This window comes from Danio aesculapii, chromosome 1 (genome assembly GCF_903798145.1).
Source record: "Danio aesculapii chromosome 1, fDanAes4.1, whole genome shotgun sequence".
NCBI classification, from domain to species: Eukaryota; Metazoa; Chordata; class Actinopteri; order Cypriniformes; family Danionidae; genus Danio; species Danio aesculapii.
In genome coordinates, this window is record NC_079435.1 from 11,375,351 (window position 1) to 11,388,414 (window position 13,064).

Below are 13,064 nucleotides of genomic sequence, written 5' to 3' on the forward strand. Positions count from 1 at the left end.
TTTTTCGAGCTTTAGAAAGCAAGATCTTTATTGCATGTCTCAACATTACAGGATTGTTTTTAATTCATGGTCATATTTGATCACATTTAATGATTCAACAGATGCAAACGTCACTAAAGCACCTATAGACACTTAAATAGCTGAAAAAGAAGCAGAGGAATGAACTATTGGGTGGACAATAAAAGAGTCTTTGTCTTCAGATGTCTTGTCAAATATAAAACAGGTGTTTTTAGCTAGTGGCTTCAGCTCCTTTGGACTCCACATATTCGAGAGCTTTCTGTTTGACCACTTGGATGGTCTCAGGTGTGCCGTTCTTCTTCTCGTACTCCAGGTAACGCTTGAAGAAGAACTTGATCTTCTTCACTGACACACTCAGGTGAATCACGCGATCAAAAAGCTCCCTGGAGATGGAGGGAAAACATTTTTTGATAATGAATTGGATGAAACAAAGCAGAATTCAGACATTTTGTTAATGCAAAAATATAAATAGCAATAAAGATCTTCTCTGCATAGAATAAAATATATTTGATTGTATAATTCATGAATGTTAAGATTCTATTACACTCACATATTATTTACTTGCATCAAAAATACTAATTAACATAAAAAATATAAAACAAATAAAAAGAAAAGTTAAATACTAAATAAAACGCTAAAAAGCAAGCCCCTTCCCAAAAAACAGTGAGGTGGGTACATTTTTGTAGTATGAATGAAGTATTATGTATCATGAATTAAGTACAGGATTCCCTCGCTATAACGTGATTCACCTATCGTGGCCTCACAGTTTCGCGGATTTGTTTTAGTGCAATTTGACGTTTTTTTTTCACAACGCATTGTGTTCTGCATCCTGATTGGCTGTAGACCATTGTTAATCAATCAATCTCCTCCGTGTCTTCTGTACCGTATAGAATGCGTTCAGCCAAAATAACATAAATCGTCGATCTCTTGCAGTATGAGTTCCAACAAGGATCCAAAAAGAGTTGTAACTGTCTGCAGCAAGACCATCGTAAAGGTGTCGCACACTAAAGGTGTCGTGCACCACGCCATGCATTTTAGAATTGTAAACATTGGTTTATATCAGGTTACGCCAGGGGCGTAGCAACCGGGGGGGATACGTCCCCCTCACTTTTAGAGACAGACTATTTAGAAACAGGTGATTAATGATTATATGAATGGATGATCTCATACAGCCACCCCCCCCACTTTTAAAATGTCCTCTACGCCCCTGGGTTACGCACACTGGCACCACAAGTCAGCGGCTGTTTGCAGTGCCCAGCCACGACTCAGGACACCGTTCATATTTCTGCCCATCTGAATACTTTCATTTTAAAAAACATGCGAATATGCGCAAAATTGGATTATCGCATAAAAGATATGCAAATAGAGCAGCGTTTCCATTCATGTGAGTCAAAGCGAACAAAATAGTCACTTCCTGATTAATTGATGCCAAATATCAACAGTAAAAACAGAATTTGCTGTGATAAGAGAAGCCGCGTGAATCTTTTCTTTATTTAATAAATGAAGCACCAGAAGGCAATCCTGACACACTAAACACACGGTGGCGTTTGAAGGCATGAGACGCGGAGCACAGACACTCTTGATTCTGGGGGTCATTAATACCATCACAACACTAATACTGAAACGGTTATGGTGTTTTAGAAGGACCAAAACAACATTTCAGATGTTTTATAGTGTGCTCAGCCTGCTGGTTTGTCCATTCACACACATTTTTATCATCACATGATCTCTTATTACAAAATCACATGACCTTTTTTTTTAACTCTGGGTTTTCACCTTTAATGGATAGGACAGTGGAGATTATTGACATGAAAGCATGGGGAGCAGAGAGAGGGGAAGGATCGGCATAGGACCGCGAGGCGGGAATCGAACTCGGGTCGCTGTGAGCACCGGAGTGTTGACGCACTAACCACTACACCACTACACCACTGGCGCCAACCACATGACCTTTTTTAAATGCTCATACTGGAGTTTGTTGGGTAAAAGTGTTTCCATCGTAGTTTATGCGCATCTTTTCATATTGAATAAAAGGTTTATTCTACTCAGTTATGCGCATATCCAAAATGCGCATAAAAATAGGTGGATGGAAACATAGCTAGTGACTAGAAAAAAAAGACATTACGGTGGATACCAACATTATCTGCACCAAAGCTAAAAAGCTTTATGAACCTTTTGCTGAGAGCTATGAGTGTTTATGCCTGACAACAGGTTTTGATCTTTGGTTTCATTTTATAATACTGGACTTATTTTTCTAGAAAATTTGAACTCAGAGCGTTTAAATGAGAGAGAAAAGTGTGAAGTGAGAGATTTTACAGTCTTAAAACATCTATAATAATTGTAAAAAATAAGGAGGACTACTTCGCGGAATTCACCTATTGTGGGTTATTTTTAGAACGTAGCTCCCGTGAATAACGAGGGATCACTCTATTCATTACACTCTAAGCACAAAATAGATTTTTTTTTTCAAAAAGTTACTGAAAATGTTTTTATTTTAAGAAAAATATAATTATTTTAAAAATATATATATATATATATATATATATATATATATATATATATATTTGTATTACACTATATATATATTTTTTTATTATATTGCATATTTTATATTTCAAAATGTATAGATTCTATTTTATTCAACATAATAAAAATCCTTAAAGTTTGTTGAATGGAACAGAAAAAAACAACATTTACATATTCCTTTCATTTTTTTAAAATAGCAAATAAAGTAATTAAGTATCAACTCAAAACCTAATAATCATAACTAAATAAAATGCTAAAGATAGATTTGGTTAGATCAGATTAAATGTGTCTATACTCCTTTAAGAATCCATTCATAATACAGACACAAAGAAAGATTCCCATAGACTTCATTTATTTTCCCAGACTCGATGTGCAGCTGTGCTTACCTCACTTCCTTCTGAGAGCCGTGCTTCACCATTAAGTCTATGAAGACAGACCACAGGTCTGTGCGTTTGGGGTATGTAGTGAGGACCTTGTCGAACATAGACTTGGCTTTCTCTGAATTCCCAAACTGAAACTCCAGCCGAGCAAATTTGGCAATGAGGTCCACATCTGGAAAAAACAGCAAGGAAACAAAGCATGAGCCTCAAACAGACAACGCATGTGTGAAACAAGTATGAAATGTAGCTGTGACTCACGTTCTTTACTCGACAGGCTCTGAAGCGCCCTCTGCAGAAGAGCATTGGCAGCGTCGCTTTGCCGTTGTCGAAGCAGGAAGTGCCGTAACTCAGATAAACTGCTTTGTCCTGTCTGAAACGCTTCACCATGCTTTTATAAAGACTCTCAGCCTCCTACACACACAGAATATAGTGTAGATAAACAAATGAGACACTACAATGATCAATAGATGGCAGCAAGTCTGTCCTAATGAGTGATTTACTGAATCAATTATTCAGAATTGCTGATTCATTGGCTTTGATTCATTTACAAAAGAATCACTGATTCACTCAATTGGTTGAAAAAGAGAATTCTTTAGGGAATAATAACACAACATATTTCTCTTTGGGTGAAACAGAAAAACTAAGATAATATTGTGTCTAAAATGTGACTCAATCTTAATGTGACTCAATAACACATTTACATAACATAACTTCAACTATAGGTAAAATAATTACTTTCCAATACAGTTTTCATGCAGGATTCATCTCAGTTGATGCTTTTGGGCTCTTAAGGTGTTTGTTTTTTTCACAAAGCCAGTCAAATTCGATAATGTTTACTACATGAATGTTTTAAAATGTAGTTTATTCCAGTGATTCAAGTTATTTGAATTTACAGCCTCATAACTCATCTTCGGTGACATTTGATCCTTCAGAAATCATTAAAATATGCTGCTATTAGTAGAAACTGTCATACATTTTTTTCTATAATAAATAAAAGTGTAATATAATAAAAGTTCAGAAGATCACAACTAAAATAAAAAACAAAAAAACTTTGTGATATTATACATGTCTTCACAGGAGTTTCAGTGCCAAGTGAAGTCAAAATTTCATAATACCACCCAGTAACTAGCCAGAATACATCAAACAATTCACGACAGCAGACATGATGCTCACTTTGATCTTTTCCGACTTGGCATAAATGTCGGCCAGCTGCTGGTAAACAAGAAGAGGTTCACAATACTGGATGGCCCGTTCGAAAACTTTCTGCAAGCTGTCTGGTGTCCCGTACATGTTCTCCAAATTCAGCATGGCCACCCAAATGTTCAGCTTCTCCTGCTCCTCTCTAAACACACAAACAAAATGGTTAATTGTAAAATGTGAATTCTGTTTCAATGATTCCTAAATGAAAAGTGTGTAACTTAGGCTGCATTTACACTGAAGATCTTGATGGTCAATTCCGAATTTGTGACTGTATGCAATTTTTTTGCTTACCTGCTTGCATCATCTTTTAAAAGTGACTCGTATTCAATTGTCTGCATTTCCACAGCACATAGCAAAGACGCAATGAACAGGGGAAAGAGAAAAAAAAAAAAAAAAAAAAAAAAAAAGAGCAGCCGCTGACTATCAGCTGATAATAAAAGAACGTTCTTTTCACCGTTTAATTGTATTCAATGTGTTGACAGGGTTGAATTTGATGACCAGTTGTTGTTTTACTATAGCTTGTTATAGAAATGTTCTCATTTGGCCGTCTTCTTTTAATATAGGACTTTTTAAACCAGTAGGCATCTTAATGTAACGTCCATGGCATGATTTATGCACGTGATGTATGCCACAGTTTTATATTAGTTTATATTGGTTACGTGGTGGATGTTACATTCTGGCGCTCTCTCTCTCTCTCGTTAACATGCTTAAATATGTGTGCTATAGGACAATATAAAAGCATATTTAGTCCTCGTGTATGAGATTATGGGGTTTGGGACTCTGATGAAGTCTGTTCTGAAATGAAAGCGAGACTCTACGTCATTTGCTATGGTGTTTAATGATGTGCGACTCGCATTGACAGATGACAATCCGATCTACCTGCTTACACTGCAGGCATGAGAACACGGATCCGATTTATATCGGATAAATTTCCACATATGAACAAGGCCTGAATCTGATTTGAGTAAATCGGAATCCATGTGATTTGTTCCTGCTTACACGTACATGGGCCATATCCAATCTGTGAAACATGGTGAAGAAAAAAAAAATCTGAATTGAGTCACTTGAACCATGCAGTGTAAATGCAGCCTTATTTAGTCAAAGTAGGGTCTCATAAAAGGAGGCTTCCTGCATATTGTACAGATTTAAAGTGATACCCCACGCCAAAATGAAAATTTACACACCATTATGCGTTTCTTTTTTCTAATATCTAGGAAGATATTTTGAAAAATGTTAAAAACTGGTAGCCACAGACATATATAGTAGGGGAAAATACTATGGAAGTCTATGGAAACAGATTTTTTCATTCTTTTTGTACTCTATTTTAATGATCTAAGCCATAGGTCTCAAACTGGATTCCTGGAGGGCCGCAGCTCTGCATGGTTTTGCTCCAACCCTAATCAAACACAGCTGATGCAACTAATCAAAATATTTAAGACTACTAGAGACTATTAAGCAGAGGTGGTTGGAGCTAAACTATGCAGAGCTTCGACCCTCCAGGAATTGAGTTTGAGCCCATTGCTCTAAGCACAAGGTCTAAAGAGCACAGCACATGTGCAAAAAAATGGTTGGGTTGCTCGTTTTTAAACAGGTTGTCCTTACTCTCTTAATGAGCTCCAGGTGTGTTTTGGCTGTTTTGTGAATTAAACCAATCAGAATATCACCTGACATTCCCTTTAAGAAGAAGTTGCACTTGTGCCATGGCACATTTGTTATTTACATGGCAGAGTAAAAAAGTTAAAGGTCCATCTACAGAACAAAATGGTCTACCCCCTGAGACAAAGGCGGCGTGGGAGGAGGTGGCAGTTTTCATATGCATGTCAACAACAATCATCTTTTACATTTTAAATCTTTTAATTTTCATATTTAAAGATGTTTGTGTGCTGCTGCACATCCCAGTGTGTGTAATAAGCAAATTCTACATGCATTATGGACCTGCCTAGAGATTAAATAACTTATTATTGACTAGCTTATTAAATAACAAAAAAGTGCCACTGACTTTAGACCAGCTTTTAGTTGATCAATGGCACAGTCTACTTTAGTTGGCTCAAAAAAAAATTATATAAATAAAAAATAAAAATAAATTCACCAATAATGCGCCTTAACACACCTCCTCCTCCTAACAGACCAGCATTCCAATAGGCAGTGAAATTGACACAAATGCATTTGCTATTTAAATAATATGGCACAGGACGTGAAAATGATATCTGCGCTGGGTTGAAGCTATTAAAAACCACTTGTTGCTCTGTGTATGATACAGCCTTTTATGTTCAAACAGATAATAAGTAACAGATTATATATTTATACTCAAACAGATTACAAGTAAATGATGACAGAATCATTTTTTAATGAATAATCCCATTATGCTGAGGTCAGACTGCATGCTTTTAGCCCAGAGTTTGTCTCGCAGACAGGTTGAGAAATCGCAGACAAATGCCTGAAATCACAGGCAAATCGGTGCTCGTTCATGTGAGTAACAATAACACTATGAACCATCAAAGACATGATTAGAGAGAATCGCAGCTGAGTCCGGCTCACACCCGTGAGATATTTGCTAAATATCTGGAGCTGTCATGATTCAAATCATGCCATGTGAAATGAGTTCTGCTTGAAAATAACATCGGCGATTACCTACAGCCATTGAGAGAGCAGCGTCCATTAGTACAGGTATGTACAGGCCAGCAGGAGGATGGGGGAAAGTAAAAAGTGCTCATTTTCAGTTTATTTGGACCCAAGAAATGCATGAAAAACTAGTGAAATTTGGCAGGAGCACCTGTGTCTGTTTGATAAGTCATCTGAGCAATATCACAACTGGGTCGAAAAAGAATAAAAGTTGAGGTGAAATTGCCAATTCCCTTCAAAGCCAGATTAGCAGAATAATAGATTTTAAACCCCACTAAATGCTTCTTTCTCATTATGTAGTTAATAGCAAAAGATATACTATGTGACCTTGCTTTGTTTCCATGTCACTTTTCTTGTGTGTTTGGTTGCGAGACGTAGTTTGCAGATCGAGACAAATGTTGTCGGCGATTCTTTCTATTGTAAAGTCATGCAGTGTGAAACCCCCTGTCGCCGATCCATCCTACAGTGTAAACACAGCAACGATAAAACGCTACCCCAGATAGTCATGCCGTATGAAAACATCTGTGACACGGCTACTTTGAACATTGTGCAATCTGAACTCTCATTACTTGCAGCCATCCTAAACAAACAACAACAACAACAACAACAACAACAGTCTTTGACCTGAAGGAGATGGTTTTGAGGGCTCTCTCGGCGACCGCACGGGCCTGCTCGATCTGCGTAGCCTGTAGATGGAAAGCCATGTACTGCAACCAGAGGAGGGAGCTGTCGGGAGACGACAGGAGCAGACGCTCAAACGCTGTCGAGCTATCAGGCCGTACAGACGTGTCCATGAGCTCAGCTTCCAGCTTGCTGAGCTTTTGCTCTGTGTTCTGCTGCTCCTGCTTCAGCTCTTTACGGGACTTCTTCAACCGGCTGGAAAGAAAACACCTTCATTACTGCGTGTTTGCATTGAGTGTTTACAATCTTCCACAGCAGTGTATTGTTGATGCTGGCCATAACATTAGTGACAGTTCACCCAAGAAATATACATTTACTCATTATTTACTCTCAACTTTCTTTGTATCCTGTAAGCATTGACTTTCATATTATGTTTTTTCTTTACTATGGAAGTCAATGGTTATCAGTTTCTAACATTCTTTAAATTATCTTTAGTGTTTACCAGAAAAAGGAAACTCACGAAGATTTGGAACCACTTGAGTGAGTAAATTATTTTTTTAAACTATCCCTTTAAGAGTGAGAATAAACAAAGCTCTCAATAAAGTAGCAAATCATATTGTTCAGTAATAAGTGTAGTACAGAGAGCAAAACAAAAAATATAAATAAATATGAAGAAATTTGAGGAAAAAATATATATATTTCAGGTTTTTTTTTTTTCAGCAAACAGAAGAGAGCAGTTTTGTGAGCGAATATGTAAACTAGACTATAGACTATAGTTAATTATTTAATATAGTCTAAACTTTATTTTAATACTCTATGATTATAATAAGATGTGCACTGTATGTATTAAATGTTGTGAAATGTTTAATAAAAAAATTGATTTTATTCATGTGTTGCGTTTTTACACCTCAAATCTTACACATGCAGTTGTTAAATTAAAAAGGAAAAATTTATGAAAAATATTTAATATTACGCAAAACTAGAAAATTATTACTGCTTATCCTGTATTTTAGGCAGTATTGATAAACTGCCAGGAAAAAAAGCATTATTACTATGTAGTAAGAACGTCTCACGGTTGCTGAATGTCACACGACAACGTTGCTCACAGCCTTTTTATGTCTTTACATTTCTATGTAGTAACAATGTAGCGAGCACGTGAAAAAATGCAATGTTGTACAGACATCACTACAACGTAAATGTGTTTGTTGGGATGTAACCTGCAGTTTACGTTCATAATATTATATTATTTGCTTATTAATAACCTCATGTGGAACTCTGAGTCTGCTACTGTCCACCGGAGGTTGAATTTTTGATCATGGGGCGCATGCTTTGAGAGCCTTTCTGAATTAATTAATATAATAGGCTGTTTTCCACAGAGGCGAAAACAAAAACAGACGTTCCCAGCACGTAGCGCACATTTTCAAAGCAGAACATCTGCCTTCATTGTTTTTCCAGATAAAAAAATGTTCAGCATTAGCATGTTTCTTAAATATCTGTATACACAGTGTTGTATTTTAATGCTTTAGAAGAGTCAAAAACTTACAGTACTTTAAGGATAAGTTATAAACAAGTTAATTTGGAAATGTAGCTTTGCATGAAATACAAGTTCTAACAAGCTCAAAAGGTCTCATCACGCAAATACATAACTTTATAGTTAAAACAGCATGCCTAGACTTTTACCATTAAAAACTACATTCAGTCAAGTCAGATTTGTTTCTGTAGTGCTTTTACGATGTAAATTCTTTCAAAGCAGCTTTACATAGAAACAAGCCATAACATTACTAAAGATAAACAAGCATCAGATAAATATGCATATACAAGAGTTTCCTTTGAGAAGCAAAAGAGCTGTTTAACGTTTTTAATCAATTTAGGGGTGTTCACTTTACTGTTTAACATGTCAGAAAAAGCATGTTTTTATTTACCCAGCTGTATCCGTGTTGTTAGTAGTCATCATTGCTGGCTCTATGTATTTGCAATCTAATTTTGCACTGCATTAGTTATGGAAACGAGCTGCTGCGTCTGCTCATTAATTGAGCACTGTCAGTGGAATCACTCACAGAACTTTACACTCCACTGGCACTCTTATATAAGATTGTGCTCACATGCTAATTTCTCATATTTCCAGCCCAACTGATCTTCGATTAATGCAATAGTTTCTCAAAAAACATGTTTGTTTCATGGGGAAATGCAAATGTGCCAGGTAAATGCAAAGTTTTTGCAAATCATGGCTGAAGAGTGGAATGAATCGGTTTCATTTTAGATGCTTATCCTGAAGTCTACACAGGAGAAATGTAGTTTTTGATTCACATGAGCTCACCTTGCTCTTGACTTCCTCCTCATCCTCACTGGAGTTCTGGTTGTCGTCTGCTGGGGCAAAAGGTGTTAAAGAGCCCAGTGTGGACTCCCATGGGAACCTAGATGTCACTTGAAGCCGGTTTTGGTTCCTCTTCCTTGCATTTAACCTAAACATTTAGAAAACTGCGGTGTAAGATATCAGAGGAAATTGTGCAGTTTGATTAGGGATGTTGAGGAGTAATAAGTTATTAATCCTCCTTTAAATCATCCACAGTGATGGTCTTGTAAGCATAGACATGAATATTGTGCATGGTTTTGAAAATGCGGCTTAAGTGCAATGTACAGCATGATGCGAAGAGAAAATGAAGTGAGCACACTTTTATACAAAACTGTCTATTACTGTAAAAATAATAATAATAATAATAATAATAATAATGGAATAAAATAAATAATATAATAAAACAAATACATAACACAAAACGTAAATAAACAATAAAATACATAAAAAATAATGCCATAAATTGAGTCAATTATATATTAAAATAAATATATAATACAAAAAGCAAATAAATAATAAAATAAATAATGCAATAAAATAAATACATAATACAAAATAAATAAATACAATAAAATAAATGAATAAAATAAAATAAATACAATAGAATAAATATATTTAAAAAATACATAATACAAAAGTAAATAAATAATAAAATAAATACATAAAATAATAAAACAAATACATAATATAAAAAGTAAATAAATAATAAAATACAATAAATAATAAAATAAAACATAAAATAAAGTACATAATAAAATAAATACAAAATACAAAAAGTAAATAATCGAATTTTTTAAAAATGCAATAAAATAAATAAAAAAAATAAATATTGCAATAAAATAAATAAAAATACAATAAAATTAATGCATAATTTAACAAATATGTACTAAATATATAAATAAATATATAATAATAAATAAATAAATAAAAAAATAAAATACAAAAAAAATACAAAAAAAATAAAAATATTACAATAAAATAAATACAATTAAAAAAATAAAGCAATAAAATAAATAAATACAACAAAATAAATACAATAAAAAAACTATAAATGAATAAAATTGGGTCACATTCGAAAGTTTGGCGCCCTCTTGTGACATCGTTAATAAGTAGGTTAGTGTAGACTGCATCCTGCCATTTTTCTTTTTGCAAGCTTTGTTTAATTAAAGTGTAAGTTAATTGGAACTTCGATCAATGTTTGATGTCTAATTGTTTACCATGCAATAAGCAGGATTATGTACATCTAGGTGGTTATTTTAGCAATAATGCACTGAGTTTGAGTAACAAAAACTATTTGCTTACATGAAAAGATTTGCGAACTAGCTGTCAGTTTGTTCAAATTTAAGTGTTAATAGCACCATTTCATTAGTCATTACTTTTAATTACATTATCAATCACTGAATTTTTTTTACAGTCCTGCTACCTTATTATTTACTGTAAAAAAAGTATCTTTGGGTAAAAAGGCTAGCTTTGAGTGTCGTTTGTACATCATATTGTAATTGTGCCACTGAAGTTGACATTAGCATTATTAAGCTTAACCAATAATTGATTAATTAACATCATGATGAGAATAATAATAATATAATAATAATAATAATAATTTACATCCCATATCATGATATAATCAATCACATTGATTTGATAAGGGAACATACCTTTACTTTGGCTGACTTTTTATCCGGCACAGTCTCATCCGTCTCTCTGAAGAACACCTCTACACCACTGTCACTGTCCTCCTTTTTCGATTTCTTTTTCTTTTTCTTCTCCTTCTCCAGCGTTTTCGTCTGTTCTGTGGGTTCTTCAATCAGTCTGCATTCGTCGTCGACTTTTATCCGTTTGGTCTTCTGTGCAGGAATCTCATTGTCTTGCTGCTACAGGGATAAAACACAAGGTCAGATAAGTCATCCTCTTCGCAACTAACTCGCTGTGCTAACAAACATGCTAACCTGGCTCTCAGAAAGAGTTTTCTTCCTCTTGACAGCAGCTTTTTTGTCATGTTTCTCCTTCTCTTCTCCTGTCAGACGCAGTGGCAGTTCCAGAGATTCTGGGAGCAGATCTGGTTTCCCAGTGTCTTTTGACAGCAGCGACAGGTTCACATGGAGGTTCGCAGAGTCCACGCTGAAATTTGATGAAGAAAATCCAGCAAAATTAAGCACAAACTGTAAGCATGTTTTAGCACCTTTGTAGTATGTTGATAGCAAACAGTTAACCTGCTTTTGAATGTTGTTAGCATACGTGTGCAAGTTAATAACATGCTGCTAACATGTTTTCACACATTCCAAGAATATTATTAGCATTTTAATCAAGTCATGTTTATTGTGTTTTATATTTCTAGCATGTTTTAATTCAATGCTACCGTATTTAAACATGTTGGTAACAATGCTAGCTTGTTTTAACATGTCATTAACACACTGATATGGTGTTTTTAATACATTTAACAGAGGGCTAGCTGGAATGCTAACATGTTCCTGGCATGTTTAACGTATTGCTGAAGTGAATTTTTACTTTAACAACATGCTAATTTATGTTCACAATGTTAATGCAGTAATGTGGCTGTCACATTGTTAGCATATTACAAGCATGAATTAACATTTAGCTAAAATTGGCTGTGTTGAAAATGTTGCTAACATCATTTAACAATATGCTTCCATCAATAACATGTTGTTTCTAACCACTTAAGATAAACTAGTATGTTGCTAACATTTTTTGTATGTTGTTAGAATGAAGCATGACATTGATAACATGTTGCTAACATGCTAGAATTAGCAAGAATGTTATTAGCATTTTTTTTAATCAAGCTGCCATGTTTACTGTGTTTTATGTTTCTGCCATGTTTTAATTCAACGCTACCATAATAAACATGGTAATGTTAGCTTGATTAAGGATACTGCTAGAATGTTTTAACATGCTAGAATAAGCATGAATGTTATTAGCATTTTTATCAAGCTGCCATGTTTATTGTGTTTTTAACATGTTTTAATTCAATGCTATCATATTTTAAACACGTTGGTAATGTTAGCTTGCTTTAGAACACTGCTAGAATGTTTTAACATTAACACATTGATATGGTGTTGATAATACATTTAACAGAGGGCTAGCTGGAATGCTAACATGTTCTTGGCATGTTTAACAAATTGCTAAGGTAAATTTTGTTAACGTAAAATTGCGTGTTGTTAAGGTAGTAGCATGAATGCCATATTGTTAGCATATTGCTAGCATGAATTGTTGAAAATGTTGCTGACATCATCTAACAAAATGCTACCATCAGTAACATGTTGATGTTTCTAACCTGTAAAGACAAACTACTATGTTGCTAACATTTCTTTTATGTTTTTAGACTGAAACAC

The 13,064-nt window shown here is 34.7% G+C and overlaps 1 protein-coding gene across 1 annotated transcript in view; it reads right to left on the minus strand.

Annotated features, from left to right (window-relative positions):
* Positions 1-10: 10 nt before the first annotated feature.
* The window catches only part of pdcd11 (programmed cell death 11), a 49,363-nt gene continuing 36,309 nt past the window's right edge, over positions 11-13,064 (minus strand). Inside the window, 11 exon segments of the mRNA XM_056456563.1 lie at positions 11-401; positions 2,928-3,093; positions 3,180-3,260; positions 3,263-3,332; positions 4,095-4,263; positions 7,368-7,619; positions 8,438-8,442; positions 9,682-9,801; positions 9,803-9,826; positions 11,373-11,588; positions 11,664-11,835. Of these exon segments, the coding sequence (XP_056312538.1) occupies positions 230-401; positions 2,928-3,093; positions 3,180-3,260; positions 3,263-3,332; positions 4,095-4,263; positions 7,368-7,619; positions 8,438-8,442; positions 9,682-9,801; positions 9,803-9,826; positions 11,373-11,588; positions 11,664-11,835 (1,447 nt within the window). The 3' untranslated portion in view covers positions 11-229.